The sequence below is a fragment of the Myotis myotis genome, unplaced genomic scaffold, assembly GCF_014108235.1.
Source record: "Myotis myotis isolate mMyoMyo1 unplaced genomic scaffold, mMyoMyo1.p scaffold_m19_p_12, whole genome shotgun sequence".
Lineage (NCBI taxonomy): Eukaryota > Metazoa > Chordata > Mammalia > Chiroptera > Vespertilionidae > Myotis > Myotis myotis.
The window spans coordinates 50,033,906-50,061,603 of record NW_023416316.1 but is presented as its reverse complement, the minus strand read 5'-3'; the positions used below and the strand labels follow the sequence as shown (position 1 = coordinate 50,061,603).

General features: G+C 37.3%; 1 protein-coding gene across 25 annotated transcripts in view; it reads left to right on the top strand.

The window, feature by feature from the left end:
• PTPRD (protein tyrosine phosphatase receptor type D) overlaps positions 1-27,698 on the top strand; it is a 1,393,726-nt gene that overhangs the window by 1,193,392 nt on the left and 172,636 nt on the right. For 13 of the 25 annotated variants that reach the window (XM_036331134.1, XM_036331153.1, XM_036331155.1 and 10 more), the window contains 8 exons: positions 756-866; positions 2,239-2,250; positions 4,214-4,483; positions 7,731-8,312; positions 18,534-18,667; positions 21,364-21,508; positions 24,885-25,190; positions 26,096-26,289. In XM_036331134.1, the coding sequence (XP_036187027.1) occupies positions 756-866; positions 2,239-2,250; positions 4,214-4,483; positions 7,731-8,312; positions 18,534-18,667; positions 21,364-21,508; positions 24,885-25,190; positions 26,096-26,289 (1,754 nt within the window). The remainder of the gene's footprint in view (positions 1-755; positions 867-2,238; positions 2,251-4,213; positions 4,484-7,730; positions 8,313-18,533; positions 18,668-21,363; positions 21,509-24,884; positions 25,191-26,095; positions 26,290-27,698) is intronic. The other 12 variants (XM_036331156.1, XM_036331154.1, XM_036331146.1 and 9 more) reach the window with 3 other exon arrangements.

Here is a 27,698-nt window from a genome sequence, read left to right as displayed (position 1 = left end):
GGATTTTGCTGGGTGTCTTAGGGGATCCGTCCTGAGGTCCTCGAGCAGTGGTTCGCCGGCTCTTCCTTGCTGGCATAGGCCGTGCTTTTGAACTTTTTTTAAAAAACCTTCTAATTCAACTACTCTTTGTTTTTCAGCAAACGTAATCTATGATTGTAAGTCGTGGCAAACTGTCTTTCTTTTCTTAAAAGTCTGCATGTCTTAAGGGAGTCTTGTTTCTTTAAGTGATATTTTCCTGATATATAATGACTAATTTTATTTTTTTTGCTTTGTGCAGCCTTTTTGTGCTCGCTGCGTATTTTTGGCTTTCTTCAGCGGAAGACTTTCTTGAAAACCCGGCCTGGTTTTTTTTGAGCGTGCCTATCTTTTGCGCCACTTTTGATACCAAAATGAAACAAAACAAAACCAAAAATTAATCTTTTATTTGATTTAAAAGCCATACTTCCTTGAAGCAGTCTCACCCATCTTCATTTTATTAGTCTAGGAGATAAGAGTGTTAATTATGACTAGAGTTCTTGCTGGGGAAAAGAGATACTGTTTTCTTATGCTAGCATTGATGATGTTTAAAAAAAATAATCTCTCTATGTTTTTCTCATCGCATCATTTTCTGTCTGTGCACCTTAGCGAGAGATTGAATCGACGTTGAGCGGACCTTCGCTTTGCAGGGCTTTGCATATTGTTAAGAGGTGTGGTTTTCTGGACTGAGAAGGCCTTCTCTGACCATCTCTTTGGCAATATATTTTATATCCATACAGGCGCCCTTCAGATCGAACAGAGTGAAGAATCTGACCAAGGGAAATATGAGTGTGTTGCCACCAACAGCGCGGGCACTCGCTACTCTGCCCCTGCCAATCTATATGTCAGAGGTAGGAATGACGTCACCCTGGCACCGGTTCATTCAGGCCCGGGGGAGCGGGGACACCCACGCCATCTGTGTGGTGACGTCGGCATTTAGCAAGCCGATTCGCTCATAGTTACAGTAGCTGACGTGTTTGTAGTGAATAGAGAATTAAAAAGTTGAAATATGTTGTTTAAAAAAAAAATAACCACTTTTGAATAAAATCTGTCCCGAGGCTTGAAGTTTTGTAAGTATCTTTGCATTTTTACATCTTGATTTCTGTTTTGAGTGCATTGTTTGAACTGTGCTTTGCATTTATTTGAGGTTTTCATTTTCTTTTTTTTTCCTTCTTCTGTTGCTGTTTCTCTTCTGTTTCCTTTTAAAACCCTGAAATAATTGCTTGGTGTGCTACTAATCAATTCTCTGTGCAACTCCAAGCATAAAGGTATTTATGTCTTCAGGACCTCTGCTTGGAGCTGTAAGAATAAAGCTTCTAACTTAAAAAATAAAACGCTACATGCATATAGCACATTGTATTTTCTCCCTTCTTTTATGCTTTATTTATAAACATATGTCATTATGTATGTGCATATGTCTATGCATATATATATTTATATATATATAGACACATATTTTTTTAAATTACTGATTTTCTCTAAAGTTTGATTTTTTTGATTGGCATGGAACACTGATTATATTTTTAAATGAGGATACTTTCATATGTTCTTATAAGTAATAGAAATGATTACATTTTGAGCTTATGAATGGCCATGCTTTTCATTTCAACTAGAAAGAATTATTTCTTGTTCCCTGGCGTTTTCAAAGCCGATTCATGTAGTCTTTTTGTCCAGTAGAAATGCTCTGATTCCAGGTCTACATGTCTGTGAATAACCACAAAAGGCGTGGGTGGGGGAGGAAGTAGGTAAAGGACTAGAGGGCTTTAAGTTAAGGCAGGGTGGGTTCCTTTAGGAAAATATCTAGCTTGATTTTGAAATTTTTGTCTGAGATAATTTTGTTTCCGTGGGGGTGCTTTTCTCTCCCATGTTTCTCTGGAGTCTAAGGTGGGAGAATATGAAGAAAACCATTTCTTCCCCAAACTCTTTGAAAGCCCCTTGATCCTTTCCTCACAGTGGCGACCTCCTGTGCTGCATGAGGCATGCGTACCTTCTTCAGCGGAAAAATTTCAAAATCACGCTAGCTCTTGTTTCCAATACTATGCTAGTCCGTGAGGTATTGCTAACATTTTCAGCTGAGGGAGGAAGGATTAACTAGAGCAAATAAAAATGTTCAAGTAGCAGTTGAAAGCCTTGATATGGCCTTTTTACTCTCTCTGTGTTTCCCTTGTTTTTCTCCTTTCCTCATTTCATTGTGTTCTGCATCAAACCCCCTACATCCCTCAGAGCTGCGAGAAGGTGGGTGTGTTTTTTACTTTTTACCCACCTTACAAAACTATTCATTAAACCAATAACAAAGAATACAAATGAAATGAATGTAGCTGCATTGTGGTCTTCCTTTGGTGAATGGTATGTTTTAGCAGAGAATGCCCTGGCTATGGCTTCCGGTGCTCGCTGGTGGTACCTAACAGTGGTGCATGATGGGAGAGAATGTACCTGGGTGCATGGTAACTGGTGCCACTTAACTCTCTTGGGTCCGATGAACTTGGTCAGTGTTCCTGCTTTCCTTCCTATTCCACTCTTCCCACCCACCCCCCCTTGCCCCACCTTTAATTTCTGTCTTACAAGGGTGCCTGCTGCCCATAGAATGACTGTAGTTGCTCCCCTGATCCCAAGCATGAAGACTAAACTCTCCTCCATTTCTCTCGATATGTTCTCTGACACCTTTGAGTCTCCACCGGCTCCTGCTTGCTCTGTGTAACCTGTGAACTGGCTGCAGGAGGCATGCCCAGCGCTCTCTTCACTTCTCCTCTGCCTGTCATTCACTCCTGAGGCCATCGCAGCGAGCCCTCTCCAATCAGTGGAGGTTTCTCTCAACCTGAAGTGCAGCCAAAAAGTTGACAGACAGAATTACGTACTTTCTATCTTCTTGGGGTTATGAGATTGTTTATTAACTGACTTAGGATTTTTTTAAAAAATCACTTTCTTACCTGAATTTAAGCTATGCTCCTAATGATTTCCTCTTGATCTAAACTACTCATGGTGTAAGATTTTGCCAATAAAAGCCCGAGATGAAACCCGTGTCTCTTACCCTCTCCCTGTATCATGTACTGAAACTTGGCACATAAATATGCAGATTATCCAAAGCAGGAACACTGAACTGTAATTGCTTGGTAATTTTTACTGTATCGTGGTGTTACATGTGACTTTTTCTCTTAATGTCATGTCCCACTGTATGTTTTAGATGCAGTGTCCCTCAATTTGAACATAGTCTTAAAAAGCCTCTCACTACATTTTGTTGTCATCATCTACGTGTTTTGCCTTAGATACGAACTGAATGGAATCCTAAATGTGAAACGCCCGGCTCCCTTTCTAAATTTGCAATCCTTACCTTTGACAACCCAGCTTAATCTAATATCTTCCTACTTACAACCCTGTCATCCCCCAAATTCCTGTCTCAGTCACCGTACTTGACGTCCTCCCTTTGTGTTTAGCTCTGTCACCCTGTTATTTCTCCTGCTGTCATTGTTGTCCTGGATTCCAGACATTTCCCCTTGTCCTGAGCACGGGCTGGAGACGTCATGTGTGCATGCCTTGCATGACCCAGTTTGGTATCTATACTGGCGTTGGCTTTGTTTCTTCTGTTGTGACTGTGAATCGATATGTCTGTGCATCTCTGTGTTTGTTCCAGTGTTAGAGTGAGGTCTCGAGGCCGCATCTTCTCTGAGTCTGAAAGTGAATACGTTGTCCTTTCACTGCACTCTGGAGGATGCTCTCCAGGGCTGGGGTGGGACAGTGTGGCCCCACGTGTGCACTCACAGCAACTGGAAGCACACAGCATGGAAGTTGGTTTGATACCCAAGTTATACCTGCTGGTGACCTTCCAGCCCCTGCTGTCGCATATACATGCATGCATAGAATCACTGTGATGTGCATGCATGTATATGTTGTTGTGTTTATCTTGTGCATGATGTCTGTCTGTTGTTAGCTTGTAGATAGTCTCTTTTGGGGGGGGCCCTTGTAGGTCTGAGTCAACATTTGTATGAATGTGTCTAAGATATCAATGACTGAACTAAATCAGTTCTTTGTGTGTTTACACATACCATACTTGTATGGTCTGTTTTCCTTTGTTTTGTTTTTGGACGACCCGTAGTACATTCCAGTTGTTTAAGTGTGTCTGTACGGTGCATGTCCTGTGTTTAAGAAGCCATTTTTTTCTCGCCTTGTATAGTTTATCATCTCCCCTTGTGTTTTGTTCCAGTTCGTCGTGTCCCACCAAGATTCTCTATCCCACCCACTAATCATGAAATCATGCCAGGTGGAAGTGTTAACATCACCTGTGTGGCCGTGGGGTCACCAATGCCTTATGTGAAGTGGATGTTGGGGGCGGAAGACCTGACACCGGAAGATGACATGCCAATAGGAAGAAATGTCCTAGAACTGAATGATGTAAGACAGTCAGCAAATTACACCTGTGTGGCCATGTCAACCCTGGGCGTCATTGAAGCAATAGCACAGATCACTGTCAAAGGTATGCTCAGCGGTGCATGCTTTGGGGGTCTGGCTACATCAAGTCACCTGCCTAACGCCTCTATATGTTATTGGTTCATTGGAATTCTAAAATGAACCAATTCATTGTTCAGTGTTTTAGGTGTCATAGTATGATTCTATCTAGGGCATCACATAAGATACACATATCTATGTATGCAGTTTCTCTGGCATTCTAAGAAGCAATAGTCATCAAAATATTTAACAACAAGCTGGGCCCAGGAACTAACCAGGCAAAATGAGGAATGCTAGACATGATCAACTATTACATGTTTCACATTAATCTAGAACTGTGATAAGAGTCACATGGCAGAAGAATCCAAACAACTTTTACTAAATGTCAAAAACCCTGCAGACACCCAGAGAAGAAAAAAAGTTACAGTGAACATGTTCAAGATAGAGGCTTTACATTTTTTAATGGGCCCTACCATTAAAAACCAAAATGCAAGTGAATTTATATTCTTTTTTAGCATTGGAGTTCATCTTGTATTGATGAAGTGGTAAGCAATATTCTGTCCTCAGATATTTTTGAATCAAAGAAATAAAAAAGTGACTGTGTAAGGGCATTGTTTTTTCCCAATGATTATAGACTTCTAGAACACATTTGTAAAATGGGTCAGACTGAGGAAGAATTGAGGTTTCTGAAAATACCTGGAGCAAAATGAACACAAATTATCTTCTCTTTCTAAAAAGTTTGATCCTAAGACATGCAAAATGAGTGTTATAATCGGTACGATATCTCCAGGCAAGCATATCCTATATAATAAGGAGGGAATATGCTAATTGACCATCACACCCTCACAAGATGGCAGCACCCAGTCCCCTCAGCCCTGCCCGGCGGGGCGGGGGGTTGGCGTGCCTGTTGCCGGAGTCCCCCAGTCCCCTCGTCCCTGCCAGCAGTGAATTTTCATTAGACCATTACCTTTTTAAAAAATCCATATCCATGGATATGATTATTTCTTTTAGATCATCTGTTTTTGGTGAGCAGGCCTAAGCCAGCAGGTGGGCATCTCCAGGGGTTCCAGACTGTGAGAGAGCACAGGCTGGGCTGAGGGACCCCCGTCTGCATGAATTTTCATGCACCGGGCCTCTAGTATATAAAATATATGCCTTAGGAAATCAACAATGTGATAATAGAACAAAGGCACACACAATAGGCAACATTTAATCATTTGAAGTAGTAACACTATATTGTATATTCTTAACTATAATTAAGCATGCTTATATTTATCCATACATTATAGACACAAACCCTATACTGTACAATAATTGTGACTTAGCAAAACTAATAATGTCTGTTAGTTATCAGTAAACACACCTTTAATTAGCAATATTTTGACTTGCCTTAAAAAGTCAGAAATACATCTAGGGTAAATTTGGATTACCTGTTTCTTTGAAAAAATGTCAGATTATTTAAATAAATGTGTTTTATTATTTTTAGTAAAATCCCTTGGCCAGAGTGGTAGGCAAATAGTGAATCACCTTTCTTGTAATAACCATTTCAGCTTAAATATTTGAAGGGTTACTGAAAACCTTCAGGAATTCAAATGCAGGAGTCACATTAAACTTAACATCCTGTTCAGCTTCTTATCTTTATTTTTCTAGCTCTTGATGTTTCCCTACCTTTTCAACTCAAAAGTAAATAAAATGTAAGAGTGATTATTGAGGTCAAAAAGTGAACCAAAATAAAAACAGGAACTTGAAGAGAGTGGGGAGAATGGGTACTGACTCATTCATTTAGTTGGTCATGTAACAATACTTAATTAAAAACCTGCTCAGTTCTAAGCAGTGTTCTGGCTACTGAGGAACCAGCAGTTTCCAAGTACAAGTTTGCTACTTTTGAAAAGCTGTCATTCTAGGGAGTACTGTACTTTTTGCCTTTATGTCGACAAAGAAAAAGGGGTACTAACGGGCAGATTTATATGTGTTACCTTCTGAGCTTTCTCCGAAAAGTCTGTGGTGTCTTAGCCCCTAAGAACTCTATCTTTGAGAATCATTATCCAGGGTAAGACACTTAAGTATGAGGTCACCAATGTAGATGGTTTGTATTCTTAAGTAGTAGCATTTTGAGTTGTGTTCTTCTGTTAAAAGGAAAAACAGATGGATCTCTAAAAGATAGGTTTAATTGAAAATATTAGTATATAGCTATAATCTTGGGTATTATTGATGTTGAATATAGAATACATACTATGACAATACTTTATTTTTATTCAATTTATTGGAGTTAATTGGTTAATGAGATATGTAGGCTTCATGTGTACAATTCTATAATATATCATCTGTATATTATATTGTGTGTTCACACCTCAAGTCAAGTCTCCTTCCATCACTATTTTTCCCTCTTTCACCCTCTCCTACCTCCCTCCATCCTCCTTTCCCTCCCTCTGTCACCATACTATTCTCTGTCTATGAGTTTTTCTTTTACTTTCTGCTTAATTCCTTCACCTTTACTATACTAATACTTTAAAAAGTGATTTGTAAATATGCTTTTAGTTTCTTCAGCATTTTTGAATATTAAGTGAAAACATGAATCTGAAATTAATTCAAAGTTACTATTCTTTCTTTAATATCATGGTTAGATTATTTATGAGAAAATTATAGTGATGTTACCTATGTATTACAACTGGAAAACAATATGGATATTATTCTTCCATAGCAATTTAATAGCATCTCAGTATATTTCAAATTATATTCCATATACTATTTTCAACTTGTATTGCTACTTAGCTATATCATTTATATTGTAAAGCAACAGGCTAATTGGCCAAGCTTATAATAATAGTAATAATCGCAAATAATGTTTTTTGAGGGTGCCAGCTATGTGCTCAGAGCATCACTGGATTAGCTCATTAATCATCAGAGCAAGCCCATGAAATAGAGTTACCCAAGTGTACAGTTCCAATAATACAAATTTTCTCATTTTTCACATGAGAAAACTAAAGCAGAGAGGGGTTACGCAACACATTCAGGATCACATAGCTAGTAAGTGGTGGATGTGGATACAAGCCCCCAAATACAACACTATAATGCCCTCCTAGTAAAATGGGATTTGCTACCTAGGCATGTCATACTGTACTTTCCTGACCATTTTGAACACTATTTTTTGCTGTAATTTCATCTAATTAAATCCTTAGTAGGTGCATAATCTTGCAGTCTCAATAGTAAATTTTATGGATGCTAACATCGTAGAGACGATGGGTAGTGACTGTCTTTTTTTCCTCCCCCCAAAGCCTTACCCAAACCTCCAGGAACTCCTGTAGTGACCGAGAGCACAGCCACAAGCATCACACTGACATGGGACTCTGGGAACCCCGAGCCTGTCTCCTACTACATCATCCAGCATAAACCTAAAAATTCTGAGGAACCTTACAAAGAAATCGATGGAGTGGCGACCACACGCTACAGTGTCGCTGGACTCAGTCCCTACTCGGATTATGAATTCAGGGTTGTTGCTGTCAATAACATTGGGCGGGGGCCTCCCAGCGAGCCCGTGCTGACACAGACCTCAGAGCAAGCGCCATCCAGCGCCCCGCGGGATGTGCAAGCGCGGATGTTGAGCTCAACCACCATCCTGGTGCAGTGGAAGGAACCCGAGGAGCCGAACGGACAGATCCAAGGATACAGAGTGTATTATACCATGGATCCCACTCAGCACGTCAACAACTGGATGAAGCACAATGTCGCTGACAGCCAAATCACTACTATTGGCAACTTAGTGCCCCAGAAAACCTATTCTGTCAAAGTCCTGGCTTTTACCTCAATTGGAGATGGTCCTCTTTCAAGTGACATACAAGTCATCACTCAGACAGGAGGTAAGTCTCATCTGGAGGGGGAGCAGGGCAGGAGCGGGGAGTTGATGCTCACAGGTTGGAAGGGCATAAACAACAAAGATATTATAAATTTTCACTTTTGAGACTGTAGCAGGATGCATATGGCACCCTGTGCTTTTCATTTGTCCCCAAATAACTTGTAGGCTTTTCTGCATGCAATGGATGAATGTGTCCTCCATGCAGCGTTTTGAAAAGAAAGGAACACTTCTTTTTTATCATCTGAGAGAAGAGTCTCAAAAATTATTAAGTTTTTGGAAGATTGGATGGCTCAACATAAAGTTAAAAGTAAAACCATTTGTCAGGGGGCTTAGGATATGTAAACGGCATAAATTTGCCAGGAGCTCCTTGCTTAACAGTAAATATTCTCCTAATGGATTTTTCTTTGCATGGCCTCAGGGGTGATGGAAGACAGTTACCAAGATCTAAGATCAAACTTTAGGGCCTGCTTCATCCATTCTACTGGGCATTACAGCAGATGCCAAACTGTTTTATGAAGAAAAAAGTTGGCCCTGCCAAAGTTTTATTTTCATAAGAGGATAGCAAACTCTCTGGTCTTTGGCTTGAAGTGATCAGTTGTGACTTGGATTGGGAAAATAACATAGCAGCTCTCTTCTCAAGTTTATTCTTGGGCATCTGATAGCTATTCATTTGACTCCTTTGCACCCTGACTCCTCTAAAACGTGCATTAACATAGGAGTGTTTTGGCAGCATCCCACTGATTTGTTCTGATAATCTACATAAGACCAGTATTATTGGAGTTAGTATCTGTGATCTAAAGGTATGGAACTTACTGGTAATTTGGGAATGAATTAGTGAATTTTCTCAGATATCAGAACTTGATAAACCTGTTTGATCACTGACTTGTTTTCATGTTGTGAGTTTTGTGAATCACATGACTACTATATTACCATTTGCCCTGGCTACTGTAAATCTCAGAACACATTTACAGCCTACCAGGCTTTTTTTATATTTTCATACAATCATTTGGTTCTTCCTGGCTTGTTCATGGATTTATTATTTTCTCAAATGGTATGAAAGATAACTATTTGAATATCTTTTGCCACAATGACACTAAAAACCATCCATATTTTTTTCCTACTTGGCCTTTGCAGTTCTCTTGTATCTATTTGCTATATTATGCAAAAAAATACTCTAGATTTTTTCGTATATTTTGATTTTTCATAATGTTTCTCATTGGAAAATAGAGAAATTTATGAATCTTGTCCTTTTTCTTGTTTGAAAGAGGTCAACTGTTACAAGATAATTTTTTATAAAACGATTATACTGTTTAGCATCTCCTTGAACATTAAAATATATAAAAAAGTATATGAGAAAAATATATCCCTATAATCCACTTTTACTTTTTCTGATTTTTCAGCTTTTATTTTAAAAATTCGTGGTTTTGAAATGACATAATCAGGGTTTGAATCTCAGTCTATGATTCTTAGTTCTGTGACCTTGGACAGGTTACTTCATCTCTCTGAACCTTAGTTTTCTCATCTAAAGTTTTTCTCATCGAAAGTAATAATCACCTCATAGAGATTAGGGATTTTATCCATTTTCTTGGGCTTCTGTGACAAAATACCACACGGTGGTGGACTTAAACAACAGGAGTTTAGTGCCTCTCAGTTCTAGTGGCTAAAAGGTGTCCGCAGAATTGGCTCCCTCTGAGAGCTAGGAGGGAGGTTCCAGAACTTTCCCTCACTTTTGGTGGTTTGCTGGCAATCTTGGCTATTCTTTGGCCTGTAGAAGCATCATCCTGATCTACTCCTTCATTGTCACATGTCATTCTTTCTATGTGCATGTCTCTTTTATCCAGATTTTCCTTTTTTATGAGGTTACCAGTCATAATGGATAATGGCCAAACTTGATTTTAACTAACTCTACCACAACCCTGTTTCCAAATAAAGTAACATTCTGAGGTTCTTGGGTTTAGGAATTCAAGGTGAATTTCTGTGGGACACATTGAAATCTACAAGCTATGGATTAGACAATGGAGAGAAACATTGTTAATTTAATAAGTAATATATAATTATCATCACCATCATTGTAAGCTAAAATATACTAGAAACTATGCTAGGAACTTTTCATGTATTAATTCTTACTACCCAATTAGGCAGATGTGGAATTATCCCATTTTCCAATGAGTAAATTTGGGATCAAAGAAGATAAAAAGATTCAGTAACTTGCTTTGGGTCATAAGGTTAGTAAATAGCAAAGCAGAATTTAAGTCGGGGCACCCTAGATACTTCTAAGCACCATTATCTATCCAATTAATAATTTGCTAATGTGATAGTTTTAGTGCCTCTTAGGTTTTTTTGTCCACAAGGAGAAATAAATGAATTGTGGCAGGAAATGCACTGTGTCATTTACTCACATCTTTATTTTAGGATTATATATAATTTACTCCTGCAATACTTGAGGTGGCTATTAGATTATCCCAGTACAAATGTGTGTTAAGCCATTTAGATGTGAAAAATGTTTATCTGAAAAAAGTAGAAGGAATTCCTTTTGTATAGAAGACTAGAGGCCCCGGTGCACAAAAATTTGTGCACTCGGGGGTAGGGAGTACCTCAGCCCGGCCTGTGCCCTCTCGCAATCTGGGACCCCACAGGGGTGACCACTTGCTGGCTTAGGCCTGCTTCCCGGGGGATTGGGCCTAAGATGGCAATCAGACATCCCTCTGGCAGCCTGGCAGCCCTTGGGGGATGTCCACTTGCCAGTGGGGAGCAGACCTAAGCTGCAGTCAGACATCCTTAGCGCTGCTGAGGAGGCAGGAGAGGCTCCCACCACCACTGCTGTACTGGTAGCTGTCATCCTGGCTTGTGGCTGAGCAGAGCTCCCCCCTGTGAGAGCGCACTGACCACCAGCGGGTAGCTCCTGCATTGAGCATCTGCCCCCTTGTGGTCAGTGTGTGTCACAGTCACCAGTCATTCCCAGTCTTTGTGCTATTAGGGTCAGTTTGCATATTACCCTTTTACTATATAGGATAGAGGCCTGGTGCATGGGTGGGGACCAGCTGGTTTGCCCTGAAGGGTGATCCGGATCAGGGTGGGGGTCCCACTTGGGTGCCTGGCCAGCCTGGATGAGGGAATGATGGCTGTTTGCAGCTGGTCACACCCCCTTCAGGTTAGGGGTCCCCACTGGGGTGTCTGCCCAGTCTGGGTGAGGTGCTGAGGGCCGTTTTCAGGCTGGCGGGCGACTGAAGCTCCCAGCCTCTTTTTTTTCCTTTTTTTAATTCTGGGATTTATTTACCTTCTATAGCTGTCACTGGAGCTGAGAGCCGGCTTCAGCTCTGAGGCTGTGGCTGGCTGAAAGCAGGTATCTGGGTTTGTTTAGCTTCTATAATTGCAACATTATTGCATCTAGTGCTCAGAGCTGGGCCGCAGCAGGTGGGGAACCTTGGCTTCCTCCATCACTGGAGCAAGCAAGCCTCATGTTCACTTCAGCTGTCTGGCTGCCGGCCACCATCTTGGTTGGCAGTTAATTTGCATATCTTGCTGATTAGCCAATGGGAAGGGTAGCGAAGTTACAGTTAATTACCATGTTTCTCTATTATTAGATAGGATTATTATACTCAACCACTAATTTTTTTCTAACTTTTCTAACCACAGATTTAAACATAAAAACCTATAACATTTCATAACTTTCTTTTCTTATGGCAGGAGGGTTTAGCTTTCTAAGAAACCACATAGTTTCTGGAAATAAATTCAGACAAAACGTAAGAATCCTTAGGAGTCATGGGAATGCTTATATTCAGAACACCGTATAACAGACAATAATGCCTTCTGTCACAGTTTATTGAAAGATATGGAACTGATGTTTAAATAGATCTTTTTTAAAATTTTCTATATTACCAGTAACATACATCATAACTCAGTGAAGGCAGTATTATGACAGGGGCAATTGCATTAATGTGATCCAGGGACTCTGAACTTAGAAAAACCTCTAATTCTTCTATACACGTAGATGAATGAATCACAAATGTATTAGAATAGTCGTTCCCAACCTCTTTTAGACATTTTATACATTAAGGTATTTCCAAGAACCTTTCATAATAGTTGTACTTTTAATACCCATTGATTGAGAAGATATATAATGACATAATGACTTGTGCCTGACACGATCAATAGGCTAAGAAAATCTTCCAAAATAGCACAAGGATTTGATCTGTTCTCTAGGCTTAATTAACAAAGGCCATTTGATGTTAGTGGATAACTGCCAAATACAATGATGTTAGACCCTGATATAATGAATGCTGAGCTACTCCTTTTTCTTGTTGCTGACTAGCTAATTCTTAGGATCATTGTTAGGCAAAAACATAAACCATTATGAAATATTTTAAGGAGGTTCTATAAAATTTAAAAACATGATTATTTTCACTGCAATTTTATCTTTCTGTGAAAATTTACTGATTGACAGTATGCACAAGTTTCTCATGGGTATTTTAATTTCATATACACAGATATAAATTGTTATGTGTTCTATATCTGAAATGTATTCATTTCATTTTGGTATCTTCAAGTCCCTGACACTACTATTTCTATTTTTGTTTAAAATCAGATTCTTGAGAAACAGTATTTAGTAACAAAGTGAGTTTAAGAGGGAAGTTATCACTTTTGTTCTTATTTAAGTTTATGTCATCCATATTAATATAAATAGAGAATTGATATAAATACAAAGTTTGTATATTTCTGGTAATATAGAAAATCAAAATATGATCTATTTTATAGTTAATATTTCCTCTTAAATACAAATAGTATAGTTGAAAATATTCAGTAATCTTTAAATGATTTTAAATGTGAAAAGATTTTGGTTAAAATAATTATTTTCTTGACATATGAGCTAATGTTTCAAATTTTCCATACCTTTAATTTCTGGCATTCTAGTCATTTTATTTTATTTTTTAATACATTTTTATTTATTTCAGAGAAGAAAGGAAAGGGAGAGAGAGAGAGAGAAACATCAGTGATGAGAGAGAATCACTGATTGGTTGCCCCCTGCACACCCACACTGGGGATTAAACCCACAACCCAGGCATATGCCCTTATCAGGAATCAAACCTGGTACCCTTTGGTCCGCAAGATGATGCTCTATCCACTGAGCAAACCAGCCAGGGCACATTCTAGTCATCTTCAACTAGTTCACCTTGAAAATGGCCATTTACAAAGGAAGTATTTATTTTGTTCTAGAAAAAGCTCTCCTCTATTAGATAACATTTGGGAAGGATGTCTACTTCTGATATAGTTTTATTTTATAGATAGTCATAATTAAATCATAGGATAACAAAATATTTTATAAAACTGCAAATAAAATTCTGATAAAGAAATATAATATATTACATATTAAACCAAATGCACTGAAGTAAATGTTGTTTAATGTTCATGCTAATTGGAGGCATTCTAGATCTGTTAAATCCTGTCTTTTTTTCTGAACTTTCTTTAGAGAACATATTTGACCTCTAATTCTTCTATAAACTTTATAGATTTTGGAAAAGTCTACTGATTTATATATGTGTATCTTAATAATATAGGTCTTTGGAAGGAAAATAATCATATATATTTACTAACTTAAACATTTTTAAGAAGGTAATTCTACAAATTCTGGGCATTGTAAAATTGTTATAATATAAAACTATGGCATTTGGAGACATTGTCCTTTAGCTTTCCAAAACTTTAAAAATCATTTTATTATTATATGTCAACAGGCCGTCTATGTCAGCAAACCAAAAAAATACTGACTTCCAATAGCCAAAATTATGAGCCCAATTTAAATGCTTTCTATAAATACTTTAATCTACGAGTTAAGGAGCTCTGGATGTAAATACAACTGTAATAAAATTTAATTTTTTCTTATTTATATTTAATGACAATTGAGAGTAAGATTTGTGCAAGTGCTTGTGTATTAAGTGCTTATTTTGTCAGTAATATACTTGTGGCACTTACAAATCAGACTCCTTGTTTTGAATTTTGTTTTACTACCACTATAAGTCTGACTATTGCTTTTATTGTTTTAAATCATTTATCAATATGTTAGGTACACACATTTTGAAATATGTGCCTTTTTGTAGTACTAGATATTTTAGCAATGCTGGGCTTTCTAGTCTCTTTGGTAATAACTCATATTTATAAATGGCTAGATGAAATGGTTGTTTAGCTATTTCACATGTGATAATCTTTTTCTCCTTAGGTATATGCCCTACATTTTCCTCAAATATTGATCTCTTCTAATAATATTATCAGCATTTCAGATGACATGTAGATTTTTTTTCATTTCTTATTTATTTACATTCTCTGTCCTTGAGTTGCCTTTACATATTTATATAGAGTGTAATAGTACTACTGCTCAAATACTTTACATGTAACACTGGGAATATAATGTTATTTTAGGTAATTGATAGCTCACGTTCAAATTTCTTTTTGGACATTAATAAATCAAGAAGCATATAATGTTGGTACCACTTTACAAGAACATAAGGATTTCTTACATATAATTTTAAAGAAAAATTTGTATTTCTACTTTCATTTCCTCTTTTTACATCTAAACTACAAAGTTAGTTTATGGCCAATATTATCATGTTTCCCTTTTTAATATGGAATAATTGCAGGTAAGTTTCTGGATGGATTCTTTTTATTTGCTCATGAGTTACTCTGAACTTGAGATTGATTTTCCCATGTTCAGGTAATTGCTGAGGTAAATGCTACAACACAGAAAAGCTCTTAAACTAAATAGATATGGCAAACAAGAAGCAAATGCTAGTAAGTTTGAGGTATAAAGACTATGAGAGCATTAAATATGTCACATATATGTGTGTTTGTGTAGCAGGGCAAAAACACAAATATTAACATTTCTTAATAAGAACCTCTGTAGCCACAATATTTGGTATAAAATTCCAGTTGACAAATGATGAAGCATTCCTGTGTCTCCAAGCACAGAAACTAAATATGACAGTTTGGAGTCCCCTAAAGTGTTTTTTTATGTACATATACTATCATCGTTAGGACAAATATGTTTGGGGAATATAAAAATAAATCTATTCATTTCACAGCTTTTTTCTTACCCATTAAAGCCTCAGCTTCATTGTGGTAGTTTCGGCTATGACTAAAGAACCCTGGGGATACAATCGCTGCAGGAGAAACCCCAGTTCCTGAGAAAGTCTGAGTGGTGGCACCTTAAGGCCTTCATGAGCGTAGACCCTGATATAATAAAAAGATCTTGTAAAGTGCAGGTTCATTTGCTGGGTTTCATAGCAGGCACATTTAGCCCCATACAGTGTTTTAAAATTCATTTCAATTAATGTAAGTAATTCCCAGTTGTTAAAAACGGAAAGGTTTTACCTACAAGGTTCATTATCTCCACCCCTTGAAAAAAATCAGAAGCTCCAGCAAGACCAGGCCCATATTTCAAAAGGCAGCAATCTCCTGGCTGAGCCTCACCAGCTCCTTCAGGTGGGCAGGCGCCCTCTGCTCTCCATTGACTTCAGGCCCCAGGTGGCCTCTGCCCTCATTCATCTCAGTGATCTGTCTGACACCTCTAGGCAATCCTATTTCTACCACAAGTTTAAAACCCACTAAATGAAATTACCCTCCAAAATTATTTCAAAAGGAAGGAGATGGTGGGAGCCGAGGAGGAGTTCCCCTTAAATATTAGTGTATGAGACTTTCCATTAAATCCTCTGGCCACTACTTACATTGCTTAAGAATAAAATAGACAGTACACCCTCTGAGACTGACATGTGTATTTGATCCATTATTTAGAAGGAGTGGGCTCCTAATGGAACCAGACAGAATTAGAGAATCAGAGGAAATTTGTGTCACTAAACAAGGATAAAACATTGGGACCTGCTGGGAATTTGTTCAAGACAAATTAAAAGCAAGAAAATAAACAGTTTAAGTAAGAAAAACTTAATTAGATTTCTAAGATGTTTTCAATCAATGTCACCTAATTTATTTTTAGAATTTGGCAGGGAGGAAATAAGTAACAAGTAATTATGATACTGAGAGCAGCCCTTTAATACTGTCTATGTTTTAAATTTTTGCCAACACTCTATTTTGGTTTGGTTTAAATCAGTTATCACAGGCTTTCTTTTTTCCCAGATTTGTGGAAGTTTAGAGGAAGAAAAATGGGGAGAAAACTAAAGAAAAAAAGAAGTGATTGTATACATGTGTGTGTGATTGTGTGTGTGTGTGTGTGTGTGTAGTTTTAGGCTGAGAAGCCCTCTCATTACCTGAATGTTAGAATCCAATCATAATTTCCCCACCTGCCTGATAGCTCTTGGTGTTCATTGTTGCTGCTGCCAGTGCTTTGATATTTATGTTAGAAGTAATACATTTTCTGTTTGTTTTGTCCTTTGCCTATTTGTTTTTTATTTCCCTCTGTTTCTCCTTCTCTTTCTCTTGATCTTTTATCTTCTTTTGTCTCCACCTCTCAGTGTGAATGATTGTGTTCGGTCACCCACTGGGCAGATACTTTAAAAAAAGAAAAGGATATGCTGTTATCCTGTTCAGAAAGTACATTCCTGGAGGCATTAAATTACTGAGTGTCTCAAGGCCTGTGATATAAAAAGGGAGAGAAGATGATAAATGCAATTGGAAATATGAAGCACTGATTATTGGTGGCCTTAAGCATCAGTCCAAACATGAATGTGTGTGGTTGCTTGCACACACACTCAGAAACACACACACACACACACACACACACACACACACACGCATGCACACAGACTCACAGGTTCACAGAGCACACAGTGGAATAAAATAATAGAGATCCTAGAAACCATTTTGCTAGATACCCCTCTTTTTAAACAGAAGGCAGTTTTTAAACCATACTACAGACAGACGATTAATGAAGGAAAAGAAAGTAATACACTTTGTTTTACCAAAGACCTTCTTTCTTATGAAAATGGTTTGAGTATTTAAGAAATTGATTCTATACATCATTTTACAAATTACATTATTTTATATGTTTTTGGATGTTTGTGCTCATTTGCCAAAAAATGCTTTAGATGTTCTTTTCCCCTCTGGCGTGAAGTATATGTCATTGTTCTTAATTTTTATTAAATATACACTGAATTTTCATGTGAATTTGTAGAAATATGGACATCTCTCTTGCTGTCACACTTTGAAACACGCCACAGTGTCAGGGCCACAGTTAATCACAAGTGTTAATGGCCGTCAGAGCATGAGCGCCAGCCAATCAGAGCAGACGCTGGCCAAGAACAATGAAAGGTTAGGTGTGCTAGTGATGCCCTGAAGTGCATTTAGCCTTGTGCATAATAGATGGAGAATCTGATGGGAATCAGGGGTTAATCTGGACATTGGGGTTAGTTAACTTATTCTAACACTTGAGTAAGGTGTTTTCAACTGGATAGATGTCCCATTCATTATTACATCTGATATATAGCCCTCTCAAATTGTCTATTGCATGGGTTACATGACTAAGAAAGAATTATAGGAAACCTCTCTTAAATTACTCTGTTTCTGATAATAAGTGTGTTCTACAAACTTTTACATTTGTGTAGTAATTTAGCTCCTTCTCACTATGACAATATTAAGTTTATATTAGGTCTAGTGTATTATGTCATTTGAAGTCCTTTAGGAATTAGAAGCAATTATTTGTAAGTGATAGCTTTTTATCTCTTTTTTAAAATATCTTTTCTTAAAATGTAGGTTGGTAAGTAAAAAAAATGCTAAGTGATTCTGGTTGCCTGTAGGTTTGTTCATGTAGTGAAGGTGGAATTTTATAAACCTAATTGAAAGTAGCTTTGAAAGCTAAATGCAGTGCTAGAGAATAAATGCCCATTTACTTGCAAAACAGCAATAACTTTTATGTATTTAGCACTCGTTATGATATAGGCAATATTTATTGCAAGTGCTTTATATATAAATCATCTCAGGGATCACGTGCAACACTATTATGAAGTAAGTAATTGTATTATTTGTAAAATTGAATTCAGAGACTAATATATTCTGCGTCTGGTATAGATATTATACCACTGAAGAACAAGGACAGTATTCACAATATTGTTTATGTCCCTTGAAGGAGGAAAATGACCTTTCTGTACACAAGTTTACCTGGACATTGTAAGGGACCTAGCACCCCATTAGGTGGAGACCTTTTGAAGGTTTAAGCAAATGCACTAAAGAAAGAACTAATGACTATTGATGCTGATGGTTACCTCAACCCTTTGCCTCCCGTTTTCAGTACCAGGGCAACCGCTAAATTTCAAAGCAGAACCTGAGTCTGAAACGAGTATTTTGCTCTCTTGGACACCTCCACGTTCGGACACTATCGCCAACTATGAGCTGGTCTACAAAGACGGGGAGCCCGGAGAGGAGGTAGGACCTTGCTTCTCGCCTTTGGAATCAGTCACCACCCTGAGGCATTGCTCCACTTTTGAGTGCTTACCCATGTCCTGTAAAAAGGTCAGGTACCTATGGAAGACCTTGGTAGAAGAGATTTATGCATCAAAAGAGACACTTGACCAAAAAAAATAGCAAGGGTATTTGGAGACTTGCTGGGGGGAGGGACAAAACAAAACAGCTGTTGCCCTATTGGGACTGTTTTCTACTCAAGTTTCCATGTTATTTATGGAAGTATGAAGTTATAAAAGAATATAACCCATGAGACTTTGGGACTTGCTTTTTTTTCTCTTCGGCATTCAAGTTCTTAAGTCACTTAAGTAGACATATAACTAAATAAGTCCCACAGCTTTGAGTAGGTGAATTTGTTCAAACTGCTTTTAGAGAAAGATGCCCCAAAGCAACTATTTTTATGCCAAAAATTATGATTTGAAAGTGGGTATATATACAGCTTGAGTATGGTATGCAAAGAAAATAACAGTAGATTGCAGAAAGATGGATATTGTTGATAGTCACTGAAAAGAGAAACAAAAATCAGAATAACTAATGCATATATGAACAGGCAGTGTTCTAAGGGGTCTCACATACATTAACTTATTTAATCCTCACAACAGTGCTATGGATCAGTCTCTCCTATTAGTGTGTTTCACATAGCACAAAATGGAGGTATAGGACGAAGTTAAATACTTATCCCGAAGGCTCATGCTACTGAATGGCAGAAACAGAATTTGAATCTAGGCACTCAGTTATCAGAACGTTTCTTAACCACTAGATTATACTGTATCTTGGGTGCACTTTGAATAGCTTATAGAAATCAGTTATTAACATACACCTAACATTTCCAGAAAGGGAATATATTATAGTAATGGATATGTGTCTTTTGTTCCCAACAGGGAACATTTAGACAAAATGTTAGTAAAGCTATATGAAAGCTCAATCCACACGAGCCCTTTTATTTTAACTCTTGACATTCTTTATCTTCACAAAGCTAAACAGCTCCTAAGATCTAACAAGGAATACCGGTTTTGAAACACTCACGTACTAAGTGAACTACTATCAATTCACTTGTTGGTCACCATTTTGTATGCTATAATAAATTATTTTTTACTGTAAACTTCCATTTTATGGCATCCGTTTGAATTGAGCAGAGCCTCTACAGACCAGGTTCTAAATGCAATGCCTTTAGATTTAGCTAACAAAGCCAAAATGAATCAATCACTTGGAAAGTTATGTTATTTATATGATGATATAACTTAAACTGTGTCTGTGTTTAATAAGATATAAATCAGCATTAAATTATTTAAAATCGTAACCACTACTCAACCAAGAAATAGTGTAAAAATAGCAAAGAGAGTGGCCGTTTTTTTGAATCTATGATGCTTGAATGTTGGCACACCTACTCTGCTTTGCAATTGTTTATTTAGGGAATACCCTTTTCCTTGTTATTTGGTATATCTAAAATTTTAAAAGCTTTTGTATTTGCAAGCCAGAACACCCTAGGGATGTTTTCTCTGGTTTTATATTTGAATTTCTCTTGAATGGTTTCTGTTTGGGTGAACAGCAAATAGTATTTTATAAAAAGCCTAAGATTATTTATGCCATATTAGATAACATTTTAGAATGTATTTTAAGGTTTACTACAGGCTAATGTTCAATCTGAGATTGATTACCCATAGACAGGTATATTTTTGCTAAAATGCACAGGCAAATTTCAAGCATGAATAGAAACTATAACTTTTTTTTTTTTAATCCTCACCCATGGATATTTTTCCATTGATTTTTTTAAGAGATAGTGTAGGGGAGGGATAGTGTAGGGGAGGGATAGTGTAGAGGATAGAGAGATAAATATCGATGTGAGAGAGTCCTTGGTTGCCTCCTGCACATACCCCAACTGAGGCTGGGGATAAAGCCTGCAACTGAGGTACGTGCCCTTGACCAGCAATGGAATCTGTGTCCATGGGCCCACGCTCTAACCATGAAGCCAAACCAGCCAGGGCAGAAATTATAACATTGGATTAAAAAAATCATATTGCAGAAGTCCTTTATGATGTTAAAAGTTACAGAAAAATTGTGATTTTTTTTCTAGCTGCAGACTCTATATTCCCAAAATAAAGGAAGTTTCAAAATTATTTTAAAGCAATCTAGATTTTATATAAATGATCCAGCTTTCTTTAATAACATCTGATGTTTATCTCAGCAGACCTTGGCGATTTTAGTTCTCTTTTATAGCAATCTCTGGAACACTGTGTACCAGTTCTATTGTTACTTTTTGGCCATACATTTCTTGCCCCTGTTTAGCGTGCAGAAAGTCATGGCACATGAGCTAGACATCTCTTCAATGGTAATCACACATGGTGGGCATACTGCGCTACCAGTTTCTATTATGGGCTAAGTCACAGCTACACACCTACCTGCCTTAAGGGTAGAACACATCGTGGGTGACAGCTTCTGGGTCTCCCCTTTATCCGGTGCATTTGGAAAGCTGTATCATCATTGGGAAGATCCCTGGCTTACCCTTATTCCAGTTGCCTTATAGGTGTAGAAACTTGCCTTTTAAATGCTGATATTTTCATTATGTAATTTCCCTAGTAGAGTCCTTGATACTCTGCTGCTTCTGTGTCTTGCCCCAATCCTAATGAAGATGACTAAGTTCTGTTATTACTTATCTACAGCAACGAATTACCATTGAGCCAGGGACGTCTTACAGACTGCAAGGGCTGAAACCAAACAGCTTGTACTACTTCCGTCTGGCTGCACGCTCTCCTCAAGGCTTGGGTGCTTCCACAGCTGAAATATCGGCTAGAACCATGCAGTCAAGTAGGTGTCTCTCTTTACTTCCTTCCTGCCCTTTTTTTCACTAGGAGGTGTCGCCGGATTTTATCCCCACCAGCAAACAGAGCTGCTAATTAATATGCTTACTAGTCAGCAGTCTCTGTGCTAGCAAGCTTCGAACTTTGGGGATTAGAGTACAACCGTGAGCTATGTTGTTTTCAAATTTGGTCCAAAGTAGCAGGTCCTAAATTGAAAGACCTTCAGAGAAATTGAGAGATGAGAAAAGTGGGTGAGAGGAGTTAGATCAAGCCCCATATTATGCATATAACACTGCATAATAATCAGAGGAAGGCTTAGCAAACGCAAGAGGCAGCCAAAAGACCAAAGTGTTACCTTTTTTTAAGCACATCGGTTTTAACTTTGCTAGCAAATAACTCTTCATTTCACGTATTTGTTCCTACTCAGAGAAAAAGCTGAGCTCTTGGGACTAGGTTGTCATTAACTCTGCTAGTAGTACATGCGAAAATTTGGAACATTCACAGCAAATCTGTACCTGGACAAATTTAGGAACAATGGAATAATCACAAGTACATTTGCAATCCTAAATTCTATTTTGTTTCTTCAGGTTCAATTTCTTTTTGGAACTGTTACTTTGAGAATAGTTGTCTTTATCACAGTGGGGGTTCATTTTATCCTGGGCAGATTGTTAAGATTGTTTTTTGCAAAGTCTTATATGGGAGATTGTTTTTCATGGAAAGTTTGGTGGCTTAGAATACTCTTTGCTCTTTATTGATAAGTTTCATAATTAGTCATTAACCATTTACCTTGAGTTGAATAGTTTTATAGAGTTATTTCTTAGATTTTTTGATAATTTATAAGTGATTTTGATATAGTGACATGCAATAGATAAGAATAATACAAATGTATTACATTTTGTAAAGAGGGTGCTATATTGACTTAATTTTTAGATCCATCACCAAACATAAAATTTATGTATTTTAAAATATAAATTTTCTTTCATATAAGCAAATCTTTCATATTTTATTCTTCTATAGAAATCTGGCATCTTTCAGGTTTTTTATAGTAAAAATCATATTCTTCCCTTTTTCAAAACATCATAATTCATATGAAAAGTATTAGGAGCCTGTGCTTAACTGATTAGTGGTTATACCTTATTCCCATAAAATTGTCTTTCTCTTCAAATCTGAAGCATGCTAATGCAGTTTAGTATGTCTGCTTTGAATTCCAGCCAGGCTAATAAGTAATATTGTAGAAGATAATTTTTTAAATCAGATATTTAATTAAAAGGAATGTGACCATGCTCTAAGATTGTATTTTACAAATGACTTTTTTTGCATACATGCATACATATGTACTTACATAGGGACAGAATAGACTTTTTTATAACTATACGAAAAGCTTATATTTTCTTTATTAAAAATAATAGCTTCAAATGGTATTGAATATAGTCAAAGCATAGAAGGTCTGAAGGTGGCAATGTCATGAAAACCAAATCAGCTTTTTAAAAAGAATTATAAATGAGACCTTGCTGTTACATGAATAACTCAATTTATTATGAATAATGATGATGCCTTTAAAATAGTGTTATAATTTGAAGTATAAGTTCCTGTAGTCAGAATCAATAAAAATGATGTTCTAGTGATTTTACAAATCTTACTCTAAATTTACAAGCCTTTCAGTGAGGATTTTCTTTGTGTCAGTACAGGGAGCTTTCTTTCCCTTTGAATTATCTATAATGAAAAATGCAATACATGTAAAGGCTGGTAATCCTCTAAATCAGTGGCTCTCAACCTTCTGGCCCTTTAAATACAGTTCCTCATGTTGTGACCCGACCATAAAATTATTTTCGTTGCTACTTCATAACTGTAATATTGCTACTGTTTTGAATCGTAATGTATATATCTGATATGCAGGATGGTCTTAGGCAATCCTTGTGAAAGGGTCATTCGACCGCCAAAGGGCTTGCGACCCACAGGTTGAGAACCGCTGCTCTAAATGGTTCAATAGACCTGGCACTACATAAGATTAAGACCCACAGTGTCAAACTACTGTTTGTACATATTGAAATACAAACAGTTAGAAATGATTTACTCATTAATTGTACCATAAATATTGCCTTAAAAATATGTATGTATGTATGCATGTCTTATCCCATTTGTTTGTTTTTTTTAGGAACATATGTTATTAACTTTAAAAATAATTTATGATAGCACCTGTATTGGTCCTTATTGCTTTTGAATTTTTTTCAAGTGATGGTATGTTTGATTAATGTCATGGAAAGTAATTGCTCAGAAGGTGACCAGTTTATTTTAAAATGGGCAATAAGAAAGTTTATCTTATCACTCCTTTTGTCAACCCTACTTTATACGAATAATTATATAGAAAAATAAAAGGAATTAATGTACAAAATGAAAGATAAGTCATACCTTTTCCAGATGTTTCGTGGGTTTTTAAATGGTTCTTTTTAATGGCTGTGTTATTGACATTTTGTAAGAGATAGATGATGATTATTGATTTTACCAAAATTTGCTGGTGGAATCTAATTCTTCACTAGCAATGGTGTCTCACGAAGAGTTATAATTTTTTAAAAAGCTGAAAGCTGATGTAGGGTAAGTACAAGTTACAGTCAGAATCAACAAGCCTGACATTGCTCTCGGGTAGGTAAATCTTGAACTATGCCTTTTCCTCCTTTATTGATTCTGCATGCTCACTGTACACGGGCTATGGTCAATGTTAGGTTAATGCTTTTCATTAAAAATGGTCAGGCACAGTCAGTTTTTCAGATAGTCAGAGGGAACCCTTTTATGTTTGTTGGGTTTTTATTTCTTTCCTTTAAAAATAATTGGAATTGTGGAAGGGAATCTAGTAGTTATTGCAGTTTTTCACACTAAATAAATAATGCTTTCATAAATGAATGCTGTATTGGAATTGCCTTCATCCTAGAATGTAGAAATGAAAGCTTGAAACAGCATCTGTGAAGCCTCATCAAGATGCTCATTAATATATCTTGCAGTATTTGCAGCTTTTTTGAAGTTGGGTAGTCTGTGTAGTAGGGCCGGGGAATACTGAGGGATTGGTTTAGAAGAAGAATTTAAATTGCAGGTAGGTAATTTTATTGGAGGCTCTATTATCTCCAGGTTTCATGTTCACATATTCCCCCCACTCATTATTTAACATTTGTTTCTGGTCATTTATTCATTTTTTTGGTTTGTTCATGTGACTAAGCCAAGGTACATAATTTATTTTTAAAAATTTATTTTAAGTTTCAAAGCCTTGTTTTTGTTTCATTGCCCTTAATGTTCGTTTATTTATTTTGCCTTTTCTTTTGTTTTATCATTTTTTTTTCCAACCACTCCTGTCCTTTCACTCAAACCCTCCTTTAACTCACTACCAAAATAAGAGCCGTCAGCTCCTCCTCAAGACATTAGTTGTACCAGCCCAAGTTCCACTAGTATTTTGGTAAGTTGGCAACCTCCACCAGTGGAAAAGCAGAATGGCATTATTACTGAATACTCCATCAAGTACACCGCAGTGGATGGAGAAGATGACAAAGCTCACGAGATTTTGGGAATTCCTGCGGACACTACCAAATACCTTTTGGAACAGCTGGAAAAATGGACTGAGTACCGGATCACTGTGACAGCCCACACAGACGTCGGCCCTGGCCCCGAGAGCTTGTCCGTGTTGATTCGAACCGATGAAGATGGTATGTTGCCTCTGCTACGTCCGTTTGCTCCCTTCTGACACAGTCCTGGTCTGCTGTCTTTTGATAGGCTAACAGTACCCCATTTTTCTCTGCTCATCTTTTTTACCCAACATCGCTCTAACGTCACTTTTTGCCAAAGACCTGTCTTTCTTACAGCCTGGGCTTTTTTCTTTTTCTTTTTTTTTCTTTTGCTTTTAATCTGAACACAATGATTTGCTTCCCTTTAAAATGGACAGCTGGCTCCTATGACCTTGCAATCCAGGCTCTTCCTCTGTACCTCCATCTAACGTCTTCCGCATTTTCCTTGGCTTTTTTGTAGCCACTTTTTTGGCATTTTGAAGTTAACTTTTAAAAACGGCCTTCTTGTCTTCTTGTTGCCTTTTTGTCTTGCATATTTCAGCAGCACTGATGCTCCACATTTAAGTTTTGGCATTTGTTGTATGGAATACCTTTGATATGAGAAAAAAAAGAAGAAAATCCATGTAATCAAGAATCTTTTTTTTTCTGCCAAAAAGAAACCTGTAAAAAAAAAACACACACAGCAACCAACAACCAGTTTTTGTTATTATTTCAATGCTATACCTCTTTGTGCTTTAATGCTTTGAACCTCAAAGCATCTTCCTTGGCTTTTGTACATTTTTTACATGTTTTTCTATTTCTCTGATACTCTTTTTTTCTTCCATACTTTTTTTTGGCATCGGTCATGTTTTTTGATCTTTTCTTAAAAGGTAGAGCAGATTGGTTGAGCATTTTCATTGGTTGAAAATGTCTGTATTCCACAAAGGAGACATAGTGGGTCTTGCCCATTTTTTAAAAAAAAAAAAAAAAAAACTAAGTAAAGAAAATGCTGTGACTGGGTGGGACAAGTGCCTATAATTTTCTTTTATCCGATGATGTTGTTCCAGTTCCTAGTGGTCCTCCTCGCAAAGTCGAGGTAGAGGCTGTCAACTCAACATCTGTTAAAGTCACATGGCGCTCGCCCGTGCCCAACAAACAGCATGGCCAGATCAGAGGATACCAGGTGCATTATGTGAAGATGGAAAATGGGGAGCCCAAGGGCCAGCCCATGCTGAAGGATGTCATGCTGGCTGATGCACAGGTGAGGCTTGGTTCGGACCTATGTTTCTCTAGGATACTTTCCTTAATCTGTTTCTTGACATGGGCCCCATGTTGATTTTCTTTACGTTTTAAAAATCTCGTACAGCATCCTGTACATAAGGGGCATATGCCTTCTCAATCAGAGTTGCCATCAAGTGAGACAATAAATTGTAGTGAAATGACACATCTGATTAAAAACATGTTAACTGTTTTCTTCAAATGCAGGTACTCAGCTCTCCATAGCTGTATCTGAGTTTGCCTTTCTGACCTCAAAATGCATTTAATCAAATCCAGGGGAAGAATTCTGAGAAGCAGTTTTGCTGATAGCATCTACTTTCTACTGTATTAAAACTACTTAGAATTAAGTTGACCTAATTTTTAAACATATGAGCTCTCCCGTTGAAGAACAGACAATCTTTTTCGGGAAAGGTATCCTGATAGTGTATTATTTATAACTTCTTTATTGAATTACATATTTGGTGAAAAGAATTGTTTCATTTTCCAGAAAATGAAGATAATGACCATGATAAAAATGAGAGTTTCCCAGGGAGTAAATGGGATCCTTACGTTGAGCCAAGTTAGGAAAAGTATTAGTTGAGTATGTGAGAAATTGATCCTAAGGAAGTTGTTTATAACTATGTAGTCATAACTTGTTTTTGTAATCAGTTGTTTAAAACAACATTAATTTGTCCATAAGCTAGTGGTGACTCAAAGATAGTACCGTAATAAATCCATATGTCATTTTTTTTTTTAAAAGGGAGAGGAAGATTTCAATGAATGACTACAATGATGGGAATTATACATACCCCATGGACTAGTCAGCAGTCGCCAACCTTTCGGACCTCATGGACCATCAGTTGACGACTGCTGGATTAGCTTATCTATGCTTGGTCCAAAATTGATGGCATATGATGAATAGGGAAGTGCTTTGCTTATGCAGCAAATCAGTAGCTGGTCATGGCAATGGCTGATATTTGTGAAAATTTGAAACATTTCTGTCCTGGCCTGTGTAGCTCGGTTGGGCGTCATACAGTTCATCAAAAGGTTGCTGGTTCAATTCCTGGTAGGAGGCGTGCAGGAGGCACCTGATTGGTGTTTTGCTCTCACATCACATCTGTGTTTCTCCCTCTCCCTCACTCTCTCCCTCTGCCTCAAAATCAATTAAAATATAAAAAAAAAATTTAAAATAATTTGACACGTTTCAGTAGAAAATTCCTTGTTTTATATGAAAGTGAGAAAGATTATGAACCAAGTTGTGAGCTACCGCTCCAGGTTGCCGAACTTTGCATCTTTGCCTCAATGGAAAGAAGAGGGCAAATAAATAGCACCGTGGCTCTGAGGAAATGATTTACCCCAAGTCTTGACATGATCAACTCACAAAGATTCTTATGTTTGCTTGAGTCTTGAAAT